The following is a 21,955-nucleotide window of genomic DNA, read 5'->3' on the forward strand; positions in this document are numbered from 1 at the left end:
CTACCCAATCGGAAGAAGAAACATTCATCGACGCCTGAAGCGCAAGCTGCCACAAGACATTATGTTAAACAGTTCAAGTGACAATGAGTGAATCTATAAACTAATTAAATAATTTTCCAAATTTTTAGTTATGGGCTAACTACCCTCTAGTGCCTAAAACACGTGACAAGTAACTGTCCAAACAGCCGAGCAAAGTAGACTCTTACTGAACGGGCTTAATTATACTTAAAAAAAAAAAAAATTTGTTTCGAAACACCCACTTTGATCGTTATGAATATTAATTTAGGTTGTGATGATTTGTAATTTTGTTTTGATTAATAGTAGGTGTAATCTTCGTAATAAGTCATAAAGAATCCGACTGACATATATCATAGAAATTACACCCAAGACATCCATCTAGTAAGCATCTAAAAATGATAGATGATATCATGCAGTCTTGGCAGATGCCCAATTTATACACCGCCCCGGAAATTACAGAATATCGACTTCTTTCGAAATAAATGCAATTCGAACAAATTGGTTAAGTGAGATGAAAGAATAGAGTTTGTTATAAAAAAGCAATAAATCCCCGGTAAAGAGCGTTGGCTCGAAATGTAAATGGCTCACTAATAGGTCACGTTTTCATGAATAGAAAAAGGAGCAAGAAATGTTAAGTAAGTAACACGTGTTCGTTTTGCATGGAGATGTATGTACAGCTGAGTATTCAATGAATTCTCAACTCGCATAAAAATGCCGTTCCCCCTTTGATTTCTTTGCGACAACGTGCTCATCTACAAACATGACAAAAGTTACAAAATTGTGTAATTATGTGAATTACAAGAAGCGGTACGGAATGTTGTACAACCACTATTTGTTTTAAAAGCCCATTATTTCCACTGCGAGCCTCTGTCGGTGAAAGTATTACGAAAAGTTATGCGATGCATGCCCACATTTTTGTCGACTCCAATTGTCTTCTTCGTGCTCATTTCACTCACGGGGGCAACTAACCCTCAAATTTAAATCTAGAATCAATTTAATATTTTATGTAATAAATTACATAATTAGGCATAGTAAAATAAACGCTAATTGAGTAAATTTAGACACCGAGATTATTTGTTTACATTTCGGGTTAACGACTTAAAGATCGTACAATAAACTTTATAGGCTTGGAGTTTCTTCATGACACAACGTCACAAACTTCAGAGCTCAGATTTGAATATGCGACATTAGATTTTACAAATATATTTTTGACCAAAATTTATCAAAAACCAAATACGATCCCTTAATTTATCGTCTTTTCACTCTCAAGCAAAATTGTTTAGATGTTTGGGTAGGTTCTCAATATTTTATTACATGTTTGCACATTTTTGCATATTTATGTCTGAATGCTCTGAACAGTTATTGCTAACTTCACACTAAACATGCAAATCTACTACTGGAAAGGTATCGCTAACTTCACGTAGGTATTGTTCACCCTATCTCCCGTGCATCGAAAATGATGAAGATCATTTTGAACATTTGCTGTGATTTTATTTATTTTTTTTATTTATTTTATTAAGTTATTGACCATGACACTTAATTAGTTGACAAATGTTAGACGAGAGCGTAATGTGTTTCCTTTGCATTTCCGAACATGGGTTCCTATCCTCACAATGCTCCCCTGGGGCCCCCCAACGTACCCTATCAGTTTAACCCAAACTATCTGAATCACCCTGTATACTTAATACATATTTTGAAAACGGCAGATTACTCAGTAAGTACTTTTGTAATAAACATTTTATAGGCTCATTCTGTAATTGGCATTTTTTTTATCATGTGCTTTTAAAGCAAGAGAATATTTGCAAATTTTAATTTTATTGTTTTCAGTTTCAGAGCACATGATATTACTTTTTTGATAGCACTGACTATTACAAAGATACCCTATGAGAGTCGTTTGAGCGCGGTGCCCCGAAAGTCGCAAAATTTGCGTTTTCGATTTGATTTTTTTTTCAGGATATGCGGTGGAATTGGCGGCTTTACATGGATTCTCAGATACGCGCTTTCTGATTTTTTTAAAATGATTCCAAAATTCCTACCCCAAGATTCTGCACCACTAAACGCCAAACGGATTACGAAATAAGATTCAAATCTCGACGAAATTTGCTACTATCTGTGGAAATTTCACGGCAAAAATTGCAAACCCAAAATTAAATACATATTTGAAATTTGTTGAAAAAAAGGCAACCGAAATTGTTGATTGAACGACAAAAATGATAAGAATTCCATGAACTTAGTAGAGGTACACCCTTTATATATTTAAGAACGAGCCTGTAGAATTCTTTCATAAATTTCTTTAAAAAAGTTATTTCGTAGAGATGGAATTTTGGACATTTGTATTTTTACAATATCAATACGAACATACCCAATAATCTAAATAAATTTATCTGCAACTTCCGTCCTGATATCTGTTACGGTTACTGAGAAAAAATTATCAAAGTCCTCGTGTGAGATCGAAGGGACTTCAGCGCATTTTTGTGTGGCAGATCAGTATTCTATTAGCCACTTTATACTCAACCATGAATAAAAGATCTTGTCGAAGGATACCACATTCCCTTTGACGGTACCCACTTCCGATGTCCCGTTCGCCCGCAATTCGCGTTTGAAGATTTAACTCCACCATCAGTGAGATCGTGTTGGGGGCTACCACATTCCCTTTGACGGTACCCACTTCCGACGTCCCGTTCACCCGCAATTCGCGTTTGAAGATTTTTCTCCACCATCAGTTAGATCTTGTCGGAGGCTACCACACTTCCTTTTTCGGTGCATACTTATATTACACCCACATTTTGGTGGATCTCGCTAAAAACCTTCCACAAGATAGTACTTAATTTTTGGGGGGCACTTCTCATTGCTCGAGCTTCTATTGGCGACACGAGAAAGAGAGACAGCCATTCGAGATTTACGAAACGTTAAAACGCGTGACAGAATTCGCAACGGAAGGTAAAAGGTGCCCGAAGTTGACTACCTCTCGAAGACGCGCGCGCGCGCCTTGCAAAAGGTCGTTAATTTCGCCCCTAGGCAAAAAAAAAATTCGTTAATTTCGTTGTAGCGCGAAAAAACAAAATTCCGCCACGCAGGAGTTGTGCGCGTTTACATCTTTCCGACGACACCAATTTGAAAAGAATCGGACCAAAACTGTAGTAGAAGATAGGAAAAAACTGAAAAACCTTCACGTTAGTATACTACGCTCGAGGATGACGCCCAGATGTCGCCAACCCCACATCATGTAGCCCTGTCCCCAAGGTTTACAAATTACACGGCCTTGTAGATACACGTACAAAAGTTGCCTTTCTACAAAAGTTCTTCTACGCGCCCACATTTGCTGCCAGCCAGCCGACCAGCCAGCCAGCCAGCCCGCCAAAGTGAGATTGAAAGCTACTTTTTACAAATAAATTTGCAAAAATGCGCTAAAAATTGAAGAAGCGAACAGTTTGAAACTTTCGGAAAGAATGTTTATTTACTTCCCCTCTTCACTGTTTTTTTTAATATCTGCATCAGAATCGCTGTTTAAAACCCGCCCGAGCGTGCGCAAACAGGCGAGCTTTGATAATTGCTAAGTAACGTCATGTATGAAACCTCGTATGAAACTATCATCTGGGATCGAAAAACAAATTTTTGTTTAGGTCGCTTACTGAAAATCCAAAAGATGCCTTTGGCTCGTATCCTTTGTTGGGCGCTTTAAACAATGTACGCGATTTATGGTATGCTGGCAAATCTGTTCCACTTTTTAATCGCAGCATTGTTTAAAGTTTTGAATTGATGCACCAAAGGGTAGAAGATTCAAATACCATTCATATATGCCAGCATTATCTATGCATTTAAGACGTTTCAGGTATCATCTTTTCTTCTGCTTCTGCAACAAGCCACTGAATGGACGGTGTATTATCTTTTTCAACCGAACTCATTTTATTGACAAAGACGGTTATAAGCAAATGTGAAATGACATTTCCATATGGCAATTATGCAATTACGAATAGCAGTCCACTTAATTAGGCATGTAGGCGAGTATTAATTATTATTATAATTAATTATTATAAAGGCCTTTTGGCCTGGTAGGAAATGTTTTGGGAACGGATCCAGAAATTTGGGAAATTCGAGTATTTAATAATTTAGCTCTTGTCTCGTATTTAATATAATTTAGCATCTGATTAGAAGCTGTTAAGAGGATTAGGAGCGATTCCTGTATAATAGATAAGTATATGATCGAAATTGTATGAACCCACATAGATGTTACTGAATTCCTCAACCTACCTTGTTATTTACCCAGAATATTTAAATAATTATTATTTAAGAGTAGCTTAATCCGATTTTGCATATTAGCAGAATTCCAAGTATGACACGAACTGATCGATCATTGCGGAAACCTAGGCGGAAACAATACCAGCACCAGATCGGCAACTAGATAAAAACAACCCTTAAAAAAATATATTCCAGAGCAAAAGTAAATTTGGCCTAAAGGAATTGATTCATGACCTCAGTCTTGATTAGGTCAAGTCCCACACAAAAAATTGAATACCCGAAATTTGTCACGGTTACAACAAATAACTATAAATCTATTACTTCGGACAGGGAAATTATTTATAGGACAGCTACGCTAAATCAACACAATAGACCACCTGGGGTCCAGTAGGAACTACATCGTACGCCAATTTAAAACGGATTAAACTCACAAACGGTTATAAATAAATATAGATAACGGTAGATAACAGGGCGCACACACGCTCATATTAAAAAAAAAAGGTCATACTGTAAATGACCTGAAAACGTGCGCCCTAATCTTAAGATAATTGAATTTCCGTATTGGTTTGTCTTATCTGTAGAAGAACGTATTCGAGCCCGCGCGATTTGAAGAATTTTCGAAATCTTCATGGGCGATCAATTCGGCAGTTCTTTTGACCTTTAAGAGACTTTTATTAATAGTGATTACTATTTTTAGATCACTTAAATTCGGGCAAGTACTCGTTCGCATGGATACGGTACGAATATCGACGTCATCGCACTTACTTCCTTATTTATTGTAAATGCGAGGCTTTACAAAACGTGCACGTAACAACATTAGCGCGGTGTCATTAAAAATCTGTAGGTCAATGTTGCAGTTTGCAAATGACGACTTCAGCACGATCTTGAAAATGAGATTTCACAATAACTTGGCAACTCGGCCGTGTTTTGAATTTACGTCATGGATCGATCTGAAATACTAATAATCATAATAACGATCCCGTGGTTTTCCACTTAGGAAATTGAGACCTTCCCTCGGGGCATAACCGAGGGCATAACACTTGAATGAAAAGAAAAGCCCGAAACGTGTGTACTACTTAGAATCCCATAAATATGTTCGGAAATGGCGCGAAACGAATTGCCTACTTAATAGTTTTAAACAAAGTACGATGACTTGCTACAACAGCACTAGCTGGATGTTTGATGGAAACAATAATTACAACTGTTTTTGACAAGCTCCATTAGTGCACATAATTACGCACCATATACATTTTCTACGGATCGATATAATTAACGGCAACGAAGTCATACCCCATTTATTGAAATGCGTATACAAAACTTTAAATGGCGATGGATTAATTTATAATTGCCCTCTATTGATGTTTAAACTAATTTAGTCGTGTACTACTTAGACTTTCATTGATAAAAGTTGCACCTAATGTTAATTCAACTGTACGATCACGGACAAGATTAATCCTCAAGTTCTACTTGCATTGAACAAGTTGTGAAGCTGTCAACTGAGCCATTAATTTCAAGGAATCCAAAAATTGTTAACTTTTTTTCTCAGATCGATAAAATTATACAAAATATTGGATTCTTCGATCACCTTGGAATATCCAGCAGGAGCAACAGGCTTCTTTAAAAACTTGTTTTTTTATAAATTCAGGCAACCAAAAAAAATCACGCATAATATTCCTAATTTGCGGTTCTTGCCGCTAAATGACCGCGGAAAGAATTCGCGGCTTTTTTATTTTTGCTTTGAAGATGATTTGCCTTCTATGTAAAGTTAACGAAACACGGTGTGGTATCTTGATTAGAAACCAAAATTCCGTTAATCCGAATTCTGTAGAAATTCGCCTATTTCTGTGGAAAATTAGTGTTGCGGCCATACGGAAGAAGAAAAATCTTTATGCATAAATGTTTGCCGACTCACCCCATGTCCGTAAAATTACCCTGCACAACGCTTTTTGTAAAAAATATACTTTTTTTTTAAGATGTACCTACCACTTGACTTGAATCAAGAAATTTAGACCCTAAAAATAATCCCCCAAACAAATGCCCCCGAGAAATTCACGCCCTACCGAAGTACACTCTCACAAGGAATCTACTCCAAACGAAAATTTATATTCCAAGAACCTACACTACACCTTGGCCTATAGGATCGATCTTAAGGAAACTCTATGTTCCAATAAATGTTATGTACAGGATGCCCCATTTTCCACACTTTTATTTCCGTAATTGTTTATTGTTATCTAGTAATACAGGGTCTTCAAACTTAAGCCGGCACTATTGCTAACTTGCTAATTATAACAGATACAAGGTCGGTTAATTAAAGCACTATAGTCGGTAAAATGAATCAGTTGCAAAAAATGATTAGCGCTAATCATTGCTACTTCACGTGCGGTTAGGTTTCCCGACGATCGAAATCATTTAAAACGTCTATAACGTAGCGGCGCTTTTACTTTATCGCTCGCTTTATCGCGAGATCGGTAAAACAAAAAACCCACATACGTCTTGGGAGAAATGTTAGGTGCAGCAGCATTAATATAAGCGCTAAACTGTTATTGTAATTCATTTGTTTACGAACTAGAGGTTTTTTACGCTGATTACAATGGTTAAAACAGAGAAACAATTACAGTCGCTGGTCGCATTCTCAAAAAATCGACAAAAAAACGCACTTTTTTCTAATGGAACACCCTGTATACGATGTCCTCAGTAGGGACATCAGTACATTGTCAACAAAAGTTGTCATGTCTAAATTCAAAAATAAGGAAGCTATTGACAATTTTTAAATTTTATCAACGTAGCCTTGATTCAGAAATATTCGTTTATCACAAACTGAAAAATATGAGAAATATATATCTACCAATTGTGGACTTCAAAAATTAGTCGTTTACTTAAAAACATCTGATAGCTTAACATATTATTAATTTGATTAATGAAATTTAAAAATTGCCCTTGAAATTGCCAAAAACTTCCTCACTTGGGACTTGAGAACAATATGACAACTTTTGTCGACAACCTAGTGAGGACTATACAGGGTGTTTCGTAGAAAAAAAGTGTGTTTTTGTCGTTTTTAGAATGCGACTGTCAATTGTTTTTCTGTTTTAATCATTGTAATTGTAAGCTTAAAAAAAACACTAGTTCTGTAATTTATCAAACCTTGTATCTTTTATAATACTATGTTTGCAATAGTGCCGACTTCATGTAATCTACTTTCGTCTATCTTAAAATGGTAAAATTAAAATTTGGAAATATTCAGACGGGAGAAAATAAAAAAATTGTCTATTTCAAAATGATCCCATATTTTCTTAATCAAATGTTTATTACAACAATTTGTGTATAATGATTGTTGAATAATCTGCTGTCTTCAAAATAAGGACACGGGATCAGATAACAAACTTATCGGATCTAACCTCATTTTTTAAATGGAATACCCTGTATATTTTAATTTAAAAAGATAGCAAATTAAAGTCTCTTTTCAAAAGTGTAAGACAACATTATTTGAAGAATTTTTTTTCGAATCTTTTGGTATTTTTGAATCACTTGAATCTGTTTTGAACACCGTCCCTGGTGTTATATTTCTTAAGAGAATTTAATATGCTCTTTTTAGACATCATTTATTTAAATGGAACGTCCTGTATATTTTAATCTAAAAAGACGAGATATTAAATTCTCTTTTCAAAAATATAACACACCCGTGGTAATATTACAGTGAATCAAAAAAGTTCAAATGATTTTCAAAAAATACACAAAAATAAGATTTTTACATTTTTCTAGTTGTTCAAATAAGAATTTATTATGCAATTAGATTAAAATATACAAGGGGATCCCCCGTATCATATAAGCGTATTTTGAAATTATGATTGATGTACGTTCTATCGAGGATGACGAAATAAATGTCCGTAACAATAAATATATGAAAAAACGCTAAAGACCGCTACAAAGAAAACTAAAAAACTGACACGTAAAATAGATAGTAGCGTAAATGGAAAAAGGGATTAGGATACGATATGTTAGTGAATTAAGGTAGCTTTAAAATATAGAAAGAAAACTGAAAAATGGAAATAAACGAAAACCCCTCGGAAAACCCCATGAAAACCTCTAACAGTAACTAACAGGAACGCTTTGAAGTTTACAATGTATTTCTTATTGCAATAATTCAAGTATTTGGTATCACCGATTTTGTAATTAATTGCTCTATCGAGTGACATCAAAATTCAATATGGAGTGGACAAGAAATAAGAAAGTTGTACAGTGTTCAAGATAATAGACTCACCTCAATATCTTTTTTATTTGGCGAGATTCGAAAATCGTCAAATGTAAGCATTTGCGGAATTAAAATTGAATGCAAGTCGGTATTAAAATCTCGACGACAATAAATCAAATTGGGACAATCCCGACAATCCTCTTGTTATCATCAATGACAATGTTTGACAATAAACAAATTGAAGATAATAGTTTGTCATATTACTATTATTGGTCACTCGCACCAGCAGCACAACATTACAATTATTTATTGCGAGACAAGCAACTTTAGCGCAAATGTTAGCAAATACGGAAGCTAACTTTTAGGGAAAAGGCGAAGAGAAGAGCACCTAAGTGACGTTCTACGTAACGGTAAAAGAACTGAAGTTCTGGTTGGTTAGCTGAGGAAACCTCAAAGGAAGTTTAAACGTGCAACGCAAATTAGTCATGCGGAGTTTTTTAATTAAACAATCGTTTCTTGGGAAATAGTAAACGCTATCAAAAAGTGTAATGTAGTACAACGTATAATACTCCATTTTGTATACGTACCGGGTTTGAACTTATTGTTATTTTTGTGTTTTTGTATGATCATCCTGTTCATCCCAAACTGGACAGACAAGTATTATCTATACAAACATGCCAAAACAATAAGTGCTAGTATAGTAAAGAAGTCCCAATTAAACATTTTCGTCCAAGTAAATCAAGAACCCAAAATGTCTTTTGGGGAAGTATGCCCTCAGAAGTCCCAAAATTTATGTTTTTCATATTTCAATTAAACCCTATGCGAATTTCACTGGAAATAAATGTCAGATAGAGAAAAAGATAACAATAAAAATTCTGGGAACTTGACTCCCAAACAAACAATTTTAAAATTCTGGGAAAACATGTTCCTTTAAATCTCCTTGCATAATTCGTGCCTCGAATCATCAAGCGACCTGCATGTGGAAATCTTGTGCATAAAACTCTGGTCGGTTTCTTGATTTTAACATATTTTTTCTAATTGGGAAAAATTAGGAAAACGTATAAGAAAGTACTGTTACATTTAGGTATAGCTATAGGACATGTGTTACAATAAAGAAAGCTTATTGCTTAGCACGCAATTTAAGATAAATGAAGGGGCTTCCCATTTGACTATGTGTACAGGGTGGTTCAAATCACCATTCACCATTGGGATCTCCAACGGTAAGATATACAGTATAGAATAAATGGGAGCTGCTTCCTATGAATAAAAAAACGCAGTTGAAATTTTTGAAAAATCTTTAAACAATAACGGAGATATCACCGAAAAACTAAAAATGTCAATTTTTACTGGCATCTGAATAGGTATGTTATGAGAATTTTCGTAGAACGCAAAATGTAGAAACTACATACTACTACTTGCTTATTTCTTAGAAATAGATCAAATGTTTTACATTCATTTCTCAACAAAACACTCACGGGAAACTAGAACTTGCTTAATAATCTAACGGTAATGGAAATTCTGATAACGGATTCAGATTAATCGTAAAAAAAGGCCCATAGAAGGTTGTAACCGTCCATTTCGACCATTTAAGCTAGATAAAATAAAAACGAAATTTGACATTTTCCGTTTTCGGTGATATCTCGGTTATTTTTCAAAGATTTTTCAAAAGTTTCAAATGCGTTTTTTAATCACAAAAAGGGACAACTTTGCCCCCAATGTCTATGAGCCATGAAGTATGTACACAACAAATTTCGTGAAATTCTCTCCATTTTCGTTGACCAGCCAAGAATTGCAGTAGACTTTTTTTCGAATTTTCAAAAACTTATTTCAGATTCGCGATTTTCATGTTCAAAAACCACCAAATTTCGTCAAAGCAGAATTTTTTCGCACCCCCATTTAAGAGTGTTCTTTCGTGATAAGCATTTTGAAATTTTTTGCAAAATCGGAAAGGGCACCTTAAAACCTATTAAAAGAAAAAGTGCAAATTTCACCACTTTTTTCAGGGTTGCTCCCAAACGAAACAAGTTGGATCCGCGGTTTATTTAGAAAAACTCTACCGCCCAATTTTTTACATAGGTGTATGTCCCACCCTGCATAAAAATGGAGAATTTTCATTTAAATGTTTAATTTATCCCAAAAGTCCCGAAACGGAGGCAAAAGCTTCAAAGGAGCGAACCAAAAAATTTTAACATTTTGGAATCAATAAAGGGTCATAAAAACCACATTTTGGGTGGTTTAAAATTTGCATACATTGCAAAAGGTGTTGCAATTAGAATTTTTGGAGTTATCATTCCCAAAAAAAACTCGAAAATGTCAGAAAATGTAGTTTTTATTACCCTTTATTGATCCCGAATATTTTCTATTATTTTGCTTCGCACGTTTGAAACTCATAGCTCCGTCACGAGACTTTTGGACAACCCTGTATACACTGTGTCCGGGGCAAAGAGGGCTACCATTCTAGAAAAGGTAAGAGATATCAATTCAGTTAAATGCCAGAAAAGTTGCGCAATCAAAGATCTAAGATAGCGTCTAAAGAACCCTAAAAATTGCTTTTTGAAATATTTTGAAAAAATGTTTTGTTTTTCTTATACGACAATAAACTATACTTTTTCATATGGACCACTCTATACATTTGGAGTTTTTGAAAAGAGCGTAGCATTTCCTACATTTTGATGTAGGTATCACTTATCATATTTATATTAAATATTATTTGCAATACCTATTCCATTTTATACATTAAAATGTTCTTATTGTAGGCATCTAGGTTTCCATGGCGAACAAAAGATGCCAGGAGTATTTAAAATAAGCAACTTCTTGGTTACTGGTATTATTTATTTATATATTATATATGACTTATCTGATTTATGCGCATGTGCTTTCCCGTTCTTTGTTTTTTCTGTTATTTGAAATTAAACATATATGGAAACTAATAAACATTTCCAAATGTGCAAGAAATTATCTTTTTACACAATCCTGCCATCTTTTGTTCGCCATGGAAACCTAGATGTGTGCAATAAATATTTTTTAATGTATAAAATACAATACAGCAATTTGCAAATAATATTTAATATAAAAATATAACAAGTCAAAGTTAGGAAATTTTACGCTTTTTTCAAAAACTCCAAAACATATAGGGCGATCCACATGAAAAAATATAGTTTAGGGTCGTATAAGAAAAACAAAGCACCCTGTGTAAAAACTATGCATCGCCATGGATTCTACATAAAAAAAGTGTTTTAAGAAAGATTTTGCCAAAATCAATTATCTTTATTTATGAGAATGTTATGGGGTTATGGGTTAAGGAAATCGACTAAATAAGAGAAAATCCCTCTAGCGGCGAAACGATTAGTGATGGCTGAATTCTGCTTGCACCAATGAATTGCTCTTTAAAATTGGGCTCCAGGTGCTTAGGTCATTTTTTTCTATCTCTAAAAATAAAGGGCATTTCCATAAGAAAGTGTCCAATTCCGACCACCCTGCACATGATAACTCGCGAAAGGTTTTGAATTTTCCAATTCTGTTTTCAGTAATAGGTAGGCAATGGTCAAGGAACTGTTTTTCTGTCCGTCCATCTGTCTACATGATGACCCGCCAACGGTTTCGAATTTTAGAATCCCGTTTTCAGTAACACTTAAACAATGGTCAAAGGACTAATTGATTAAATTTTGGTTATACTAGTCAATTGAACTGTCTGCCCGTCCGTGTATATAACTCACGAACGGTTTAGAATTTTCCAATTCTGTTTTCAGTAATGGGTAGAGGTAGAGGTGTTAAGGGATCAACTGATTAAATTTTGGACAATACGTGTAAACCGAAAGTGACCTTGTCGCTCGTGGTCTATATTGATGCAATCTTTTTCTTACTACCTTAAACATGTGTGGTGTTAACATTAAAAAATTATGCAGAAAAATTAGAAAAATCTTGCCATATACAGTTATACACTTGGCTGGATAATTAAACTTCAAATTTAGAGACCTTTTAATTAACTACTAAATTAACCAAATTTAGCAAATGGGAAAACTTACAGCCATTTTAGCAATTTTTAAGAAATTGTAACAATCTTCTAGCAATTTTAGTACAAACAACTTTCTTAAGTGGTATGCTGTCTGCATTTTTAATCGTCTGAGAGAATTTTTTCCTAAGGATCTTCAAATTATAATTCGAAACAATTGTAGTAAATTCTTTAGCCACAAGTGTAATTTGGCAATGCTTCTATCGAAAGAAAAAGACGACCATATCTGACGTATGGAATGCCTGGAATGTGCCACTGAAAATTGGGCGATAACTGAAAGTTGCATTCCAACGCAATCAAGCAATAGACGGACGTCTTAATTATTCGATACGTTCTGGTCTACTAATTACCTATATCACTTACTTAGCGATAATGTGACATGGTCACTACTAATTGCAAGGTCAAAAGCTGACACTAATCGGCGACATCAAAGTAAGTGTAATTTCGACTTTTAATAGGCATGTTTCAGCACACTTTGCTATCATGGCAAGTTGTCGAAACATGGCCGTTCAAACGCAAAAGACACGCGAAACTTGATCACCTTTTCCTCTACGATGACCGTAAATCAGTCCGGACACTTTCTTTATCGTTTACGTTTAGGACTAGAGAATATTGATTATTCCCCATCGAGAGGGAAAGTACCTAAATCAATATCTGTATTTGTTACAGATAGCTGCGTCACGGGTAGTGTATACCAAAGGGCGTTTCTTTACAGCTGCCTTATCTTGGCCTACATTATCTAAATATAGTGTAGTCTTTGCGACCTTTAATTATATCTAATCAGATGTAATCGCATTTAAAAAAAGTGTACACTCATGCTTAAGACATGTCACACGAATGTTCAATCCTCAGTTCATTCACTTGCTTTTTACGTGTTCCGCTTCTCTAAACCGAAGAAGATAACAAACGGTATTTGGACCTTTGCACCGCAATCAAACAAAAGAGGGCTTAACCTCGCCCTCTGAAGGTGAAATTACGTCGCTGAAAAGAAGAAGGCCTGTCCTACTAGACGTACAGGATGTTCCACTGAATAAATTCAAAGGAGTACTCCTTACAAAATGAAAAAATAAATCGTCCTCGCCATAGTGAACAAATTTTCAGTTTCTATTTGTTCACCCTTGTCTCGCAACATGTATTTAGCACTCTCTCCAAGAAATCACGTTGCTATGTACTGCAAGAACTTCTTCCACGAGATTCTCTCAAAAACATTTGAAAACGCTCGATTTCACCTACTACACGATAAGGATAACACATAAAAAATAATTGCAATTCATCATCTAAAACTATCGTCATCGTCCATTATCGTGACGTGCCTAGGCCGATAGAAAAACAAGTATGTACTGTGAATATTATCAACATAATATTTATTCACAAACACCATTAGGTAAATGAAAACAAATTAAGCCGTATAGAATCTCGTTGAAAACATGGATCGATCTGAACCGGCATGGAATTATGAACGTTAATCTCCCCATTATAATTTTATCACCCTGAGCATCATCACGCGTTTCACGTGTCTCTTTATTTTTTGTTTCCTTTTCATATTCAGAGCATTTCAAAACGAACCACCGATTGAAATTTGTAATTTTGAATAAAAACTAACAGTTGTAGCATTTACCCCCGCACCCTCACATTACATTTTTGTAGATAAGTAGGCATCGAGGTATGCATCCTATGTCGAGTGACAAATGAAGACCATAACATTCTCAGAAACGCCAAGTGAATCCTACCTCTTAACATTAAAATATACAGGGTGAGCAAACTTTTTCTGCGTCTCATTTACCCTCGCATTTACCTAAGGAAATATACGGTCATTCATAAATTGACAATTTTTGAATTTTCTCGGGGGTACCGAAATACACTAGCAAAGTGTCGAATATGAGACACCCTGTATTTTCACTTTAAACACATTTAGAACAAACCTCCACAATTTTGGTAAAAAATGAATAATTAAGCCAATGGTATAAAATTCATTTATTTCGTATGTCTGTTTGATTTTGTGGAGATTTTTGTAAAGAGAATTTTATGAAGGGGGTGAGTATTATAATTTAAAAGTGGAGAGGGTGGTACTTAGTCGAAAATGAAAGCTAAAGCTAAGGTCTAAATGGGCGTGTTTCGAGGCGTGTTTTTGCAATTTTTTAGTTTTTATAAAAATTACAAGTTATAATCCGTAGTTCCTTTTGAAATGAAAGCCCTGTATCTATGGTCCTTATCAATTTTCTTCCCTATCGAGAAACGATTGCTGAGTGCCTTTTTATTCAATACTTACCACTTTTTGCTATTCTTGCCATGATTATAAGATCGTCCATAGTATTATGGCCGTTTGCACCGACAAATTTAAGCAGTACTTAGCTTAAGCATAGCTTAAAATCAATGGCAACCATTGTCTCAATAATCGTTTCCATAGATTTAAGCTAAGCTCTGCTTAAATTTGTCGGTGCAAACGGCCATTACACAAATAAGCCCATCAGTTGAACAAGATATAAAGTAAAGTAGTACTTTTTAATTAAGAGCCCTTATAATTTTAGATGAATCCTGAGATAATTTGCACTTGGATTAATTATAGCACAGTTATCTTTCAAGATACTTCCACGCCAAGGTTTTGCTAATCGTCTACCAAAATTCTTTCACCGCCAAATATTTAGTAACGATTCGGAATGAAAGAGGATGTCAAAAAGTGATTTATTCCGGCTAACCGGAAGTTAATGTCAATTTACTTATTTAAACGGACCACCCTATATATTATTTCATTTCAATTTCAATATCCAAATTTAGCCGTTTTTGACACATTTTAATTTGTAAGTCGAAAATAAAGTCCGATCATAATTGCTAATTTTCTCTGAAGAAGAATTGTTACTTTTTCTTTGGGGCCGGTTTCCTTTTAGAACAAGTTTTGTTATTGTGGGGTGTATTGATATTTTGATTATATACAGTGCGTAGGAGATAAGAGCTGTTTTATATGGCGAGATACCAAAAATGTGTCAAATATAATTTTATGTGTATCATTACGATCTATCCGATCGCAAATAAAACTTCTGGTGGAAAACAGGGATTTTTCATTAAAATAAGTTTTAGCCTGTGGGTACAAATTGGTCTTAAATTGCAAACCGAAGCTTCTCGAGTATAGCGAAGAAGATTTTATCATGAAATGCTTGTGAGCACATAAAATATCAAAATCAGGAAAACCCAGATATTTCGAAAACTACAGGACATTATTACGAAAAGTTTAAGGTTTTTTGGTTTTTGGAGAAGAACATGACAGAAAAATATACAGGGTGTTCAGTTTAAAAAAAGTGAATTTGTCAATTTGAATTTTGACAATAAACCTTGCAATAAACTGACGCTTGCCAATGCCAATTTACTTATAAATCGAATTATCTTTAACACTACAAGTTCTTCGTATATTTACCATATAATAAAAAAGTCGTAAAATTACACGTAGAATTAACGCCTTTTTAGCGCCCTACTTTGTGAACGCAACCTGTATAAATTCAAAATAACCATATCATATCACAAAAGCACTTTATCGAAACATCTTATCTTCAAGGCATACGTTACTCCGCGCAATCGTTGACTCACCCTGTACAAATAATTCTTTAATTAGTTCTAAATTATATGTAATTCGACACAAGTGGAAGTGCCAACTCCATTGACGTATAAATTTTTGCGTTTTTTTCTAAATTTTTTGTTGTAGAGAAGGAAAGGGCAGCAAATACAGGCCAGTGGGTGACCAGACAGGGTTCAGCCTCACCTAGAGCATAGTCTTGCCCTTTTTGGAAATTTAATTTAATTTTTTTGAATGCGTTTGGTCGAGGTTTTACTTGACATACTATGCAGGCTGTCCGAAAAGTATGGAATATCGTATTACCTATATATTTGTATTGTAAATATCCATTTAATCAAAAAATTTTTCAAATAAAAGTTATTTGGTATTTTTTTTGCTTTTTTGAAACAAAAGCGCACAAAACAAAACATTTTTTTCATAAATAAAAGTATATATCTTTTCCGAGCTTTTTGGATACTGTTTTATTCATTTTTCAAACACGAGTTCAAACGTGTAAAATATTAATACCCCTGCATCGTAAAAATTTTGTGAATACCGCACGTAGATGTATTTCAACAAGGTGAATTAATATAAATAAATGGGCCATCAATGCAAGGGCATTTTGGAAAAGGAATAAAACACTATCAAAAAATGGGCAAAAGATGTAAGTATGTAAGCGAGTATGTAAGTATATCCGAGAAAAAATCTGTCGCGCTTTTATTTTAAAAAAATAAATAATTCACGGCCTGTTGCACAAAAAATCCAGGATTATTGTTTAATCCGGTATTAAGACATTTGATTGGCTTTATATTGCAGTAGGCAGCCAATCAAATGTCAAAATTCTTGTTTAAACTCAGATTTGGCAAATGATGTAGGATTTTCATTAATGTTTTATAACAGACATTCCATGGCATGACGGATATTGGCGTAGTTTTTGTATTATAAAATTCCATGGCATCGCAGATTATTGAAAAAGATGCGGGTTTTATTTTTCCAATTTTCCGTCTTCACCTATATGAAAAAAATTGAAAACTAATACGGTTGATTGAAGTAAAAAAATTTTTTCTACAAAAAACTTTAATACATTTTTGCTCTAAAATAATTTGGAGAGCCAATAAACGCGTGTTATGAATTTTACATTGAAATCCCTATGATGCGTTACGCAAGTCACCACCCTATATACAGGGTGTTTTTTTGGGAGCTTTAGTTAAACGTTTCTGGGAAAGTAAAATACGTAGGTTTTTGAAAATGTGTACTTAGGGGTTACTCTGAAGGCCGAATCTATGTAAAATATTTTCAAAATGTCCGCACTTCCGGAAACACCGGAAGTAGATAGTAATTCCGTTATTTTAAATGGTAACCCCTATTTTTATTGCATTTTTGGAGTCTACGTAAAATTTCAGTTCTTTTGATACCCATATGTCAATATCTGCCATTTATGGTTTTTAAGTTATTATGACTTTAAGAAAAAAAATGGCGGATGCAGATGGTACCTTGATCATTGATTACTTGAAAAAGGTTATAGTCATGGCAACCCATTTTTATCAGTGCATAGAGAATGAATAGGGCTTTCTTTAAGTGTACTTAAAAAAAGTTAAGTTGCGTACAACCGCATCTATGGAGAGCCAAATTTAAGAAACTTCAAAGTCTATAAACTCAGTTTTTTTAAATGGAATGACCATGTTCTTAATATTACATGGATAGAGAATCGAAATTGGCATATTTTGATATTACATGTTCCTATAGCTATCTTTAACAGTTTCTGATTTATTCCCATTTCATTGAATTGATCTCGGAATTGATGCCATTTTTTTTCCGCATTTTCTTTTTAGTAGTTGGCCATGATTTTATAACAATCGAATTTTAAACAAATCAAGGAATGGATTCTTTAATACCATTGATTCTAGTTCTAGTCTAAATAATTCATTAATAAATAACTCATTTATTAAGGATATAGGACGGAAAATTTTTGAAAAATCTTTCAACTGAATTTCTTAAACAACGTATAAGTCTGGAAATTAAGAGAGGTAATGCGATATCTGTTCTACCAACAATTCCATACCAAATATGTTTCAACGAAGTTTTTTATATTTTGCATTGAATTTATTTTGTTAATCTTGCAATTGCAATTCAATTCATTTTCTTAAATATTCTCTTGTAGAGCTTTGTATCACTTATGCTTGACAGTTTGTAGTGCATTTGGGGCTACAACATTTCCAAAATTCATACAATTTCGTTCCAGTGTTCGAATGAATGTGCGGCAAGCACGTGCCGCGATTCTGTCCATTTCACCATAAATAACAATTAAATTCAAAAATAGGTGAAACCACTACGAGTCATTTTTCGATTTTTGAAAAACTTATGTTAACCTATAACAGTAGGTGACGGATTAGTGTCACTAGAATTGTTTAAAATTCAATTGTTATAAAATCATGGCCGACTACTAAAAAGAAAATTCAAAAAAAATAGTGTCAATTCAATAAAATGGGAATAAGTCAGAAACTGTTAAAGATAGCTATAGGAACATGTATTGTCAAAATATGCCCATTTCGATTCTCTATCTCATGGTATAGTAAGAATATGGTCATTCCATTTAAAAAAACTGAGTTTTTAGTCTTTGAAGTTTCATAAATTTGGATACCCATAGGGGCGGTCGTACGCAACTTAATTTTTTTTAAGTGCACTAAAAGAAAGCCATATTCATTCTCTATTCACTGATAAAAATAGGTTGCCATGACTACAACCGTTTTCAAGTAATCAATTATCAAGGTACCATCTGCATCCGTAATTTTTTTTCTTAAAATCAAAATAACTTAAAAACCATAAATGGTAGGTATCGACATATGGGTATCAAAAGAAGTGAAATTTCACGTAGAGTCCAAAAATGCAATAAACAACAGGGGTTGCCATTTAAAATAACGAAGTTACTATCTACTTCCGGTGTTTCCGGAAGTGCGGCCATTTTGAAAATATTTTACATCGATTCGGCCTTCAGAGTAACTCTTAAGTACAAATTTTCAAAAACCTACCTATTTTACTTTCCCAGAAACTTTTAACTAAAGCTCCCAAAAAAACACCCTGTATACAAATTACCTCGCAAATTACAATGCTCGTCTCGTTACAATATTAGACTCTATAAACAAAATTAAACAAGAAATAAAAATATGTGAAGTGCCACAAGATTTCTTTAACACAATGAACCAAAAATATTCAGTACTCACAATAAATGGATGATCCTTATCGTTCGTAATACTATCAAAAGAGATGTGCGAGAATTTTAGATTGGAGTTAACAAAACAATTGAGCACTATTAAGCAAGTACCATATCGACAGTATATCAGAGACTTTTCCTTAACTTACCGATCACGGTCGAGTACGGTACAATCACTTTGTACCCATATACAAAAACCGAGACAAAAACAAACATTTCCAATGTTAAAACCTCGGTTAAAACTATAGCAGACTCCACAACTTCGTATGACCTTTGGAAAATTTCGTTTTCTTGAATAGAATGGAACATACACTGGGTTTCGGCGGCTGCGCCGTCTCACCTCACGCATTTTTGAAACAGGGAGGACTTTTATGTGCATTGAAAGGGTGACGCGTAGGCTTTGCAAACAAATCAAACGATGACACAAAAGTATCTGTACCTCGATCTGTAACTACCCCAAAAATTACAGCACTCCCAAAGACGAATCGTTATGTAGAAGTCTCGGTAGAAGTATAGATCCTTGTATAGATCATTTAGCGATTTCATTAAATAATAACAAAACACTTTGAAAAGTATTTGGGTACAAAAATATAACAGAATAATACAAAATTATGCCGATTAATAATTGACAGATAGAAATGTACAGTTACTTTGGATATTAATCTGATGGTTTTGACTTTTTTAAAGCCCCATCTTGAAAAATACCTACCACCCCTACTACTTCATCCTGGTTACGAGTCTGAGCAAATATTTTGTAGAACTTGAAAAACTAGAAACAGCTTATTCCAAGTCAACATTCAAGAGAAATAAAAGCATAGTATGGACCTCGGTATGGACTATGCACATTTTGGAAAAACATGCACATCGTGCAGTCTCCCCGATGCTTTGGAATAGGTAGTAGTTGGACACCTGTGTTTTGCACTAAGATGGTACTGCAGCCGAGTGTCTTTTTTTATTAAACTGATCAAACGAATAAACTCTTTCATGAAACTGAAAGACACAATGCACCATGACAACTTTTTAAACGAAAAAGTTGTGCTGGATCGGTACAATGGCATTTTGTTATCAAGGCATACTAAATAATGTGACACAAAAAATTTGTTCCGTCCAATTTTGCGAGGACAAAAACAGCAGAACAAGTTTTTTTTAATCGATAGTTACCATTAGTTTCTACCGCATATTTGTGCTTGGTCACTTTCCAAGTAATCGGTACAATTAATTGCAGATTTTTACAAAACAAATGATTGTAGGTTTGTCACGCAATTTTTAAAAACAACCGGGAAATTACGCAAACCGGCTTTTCAAACTAACAGCAATTTTTTGCGCAAAAACGTCACCGAACCGACTTCATATACGTATTCACCTAATTATTTAGCAACAGCGATGAGTAATTTCGTAAATAACAATTTTCACGTAATGTAGTGTCATAAAAACGCCGATAATGAGCCTTAAACTTATATAATGCAAAGCAGAGCGCTTACTTTTAATTGTGAATCATTTTTGCACTTGCTTTCACTTAACAAATTTACATTTTCACACGTTACGCCCCCCCGAAACTTTTCGGTAGATTTAAATTGGCAGGGGATTGAACCCAAGTCATTTTGGATTTGGGTAGACGTAATTAATTGGATTCCTTAAAATTAGATTACACATACCCACATTTGAAATGTCATTAACGGAAATTCCTGCAATTTGCGACTTCATTCGTCGGAGACCCGCATAAATTACAGGTTTTTGAAATTTAACATTTCGGCGTGCTTGAGGAGAGTAACGATTTTATTATTAGGGAGGGGTTTTGCACTGTACACAAAAGCTGTCAATCCCCCAATTAATCTATACTTTACCTAATCGTCTCCCTATCCGTAGATAATCAGTATTGAGAGGGTGATCATTAAACTGGACAAAATTGTATGCATTAACGGGTGACTGGAGATGGTGCACGTTTTGGGTGGGAATTAAAATTTGGCGAATTTTTGGTAATCGCCCAGATTAGAATGACGATGTGGAAAGCAGGTGCAAACTGCAATATGCATTAGGGGGGCCAACCCGGTAGCAAGTGCACTGAACTCCGGGAACGAGAAGGATGTTTTTAGCAACGCTAGTATCGAACGTGTATCTAATCGGGTTTAGCAATAAGCGCGATCAATGTTGGCTTTCACGTACCTACAGGAATAATTATTGAAACACCTTCGTCTCGCGATTAATAATGAATTAAAATAAGCATAGAGAACGCAGCCATGTTGAGCTACGAGTTTCTACTGAGACAGCCGCGCTTGTGCGACGTCACACTACGAACAACGGAATAGAAGTGCAACTTACTGCTAATTTTCATGCCTCCTAGTGGAGGATTGAGGGGTTGCTTATTACCCTCCGCAAAGGACGTAGTCCTGGGGCGTCCACTCATGTCTATCGTCTGTTAAAATAGGATCTAAAAGTGGTGATCTTCATAGAACTATCACATTTCTTGCTGACACCCTTCTCACGAACTTCCGATTGATGGCTCAATGTTCTCTTTTTCGACTTTTTGCGCACCTTAAACGAACATTTAAACATAGAAATCTATCACCAATTTCACAACCACACAACCCCGCACTTTACTATTAACATTCGCACTTCACTTGCTACTGCAAATCAGTTTTTTAAGCCATTTTTCGTTCGCAACGGGCTTCGGTTCAGCATTAATTCAGATGCTACAGACATTGACCCATTCGGTCACTTCCGTGGCCAATCAAAACTTGCACT

General features: G+C 34.7%; 1 protein-coding gene across 4 annotated transcripts in view; it reads right to left on the reverse strand.

Annotated features, from left to right (window-relative positions):
• The window catches only part of LOC116168407 (glycogen synthase kinase-3 beta), a 71,085-nt gene extending 49,130 nt beyond the window's left edge, over nucleotides 1-21,955 (reverse strand). The window contains exon 1 of one of the 4 annotated variants that reach the window (XM_031484218.1): nucleotides 21,533-21,955. In XM_031484218.1, the coding sequence (XP_031340078.1) occupies nucleotides 21,533-21,617 (85 nt within the window). In that variant the 5' untranslated portion in view covers nucleotides 21,618-21,955. The remainder of the gene's footprint in view (nucleotides 1-21,532) is intronic. The other 3 variants (XM_031484220.1, XM_031484221.1, XM_031484222.1) reach the window with 3 other exon arrangements.

Source organism: Photinus pyralis, unplaced genomic scaffold (genome assembly GCF_008802855.1).
Source record: "Photinus pyralis isolate 1611_PpyrPB1 unplaced genomic scaffold, Ppyr1.3 Ppyr1.4_LG4, whole genome shotgun sequence".
In the NCBI taxonomy this organism is placed as follows: Eukaryota; Metazoa; Arthropoda; class Insecta; order Coleoptera; family Lampyridae; genus Photinus; species Photinus pyralis.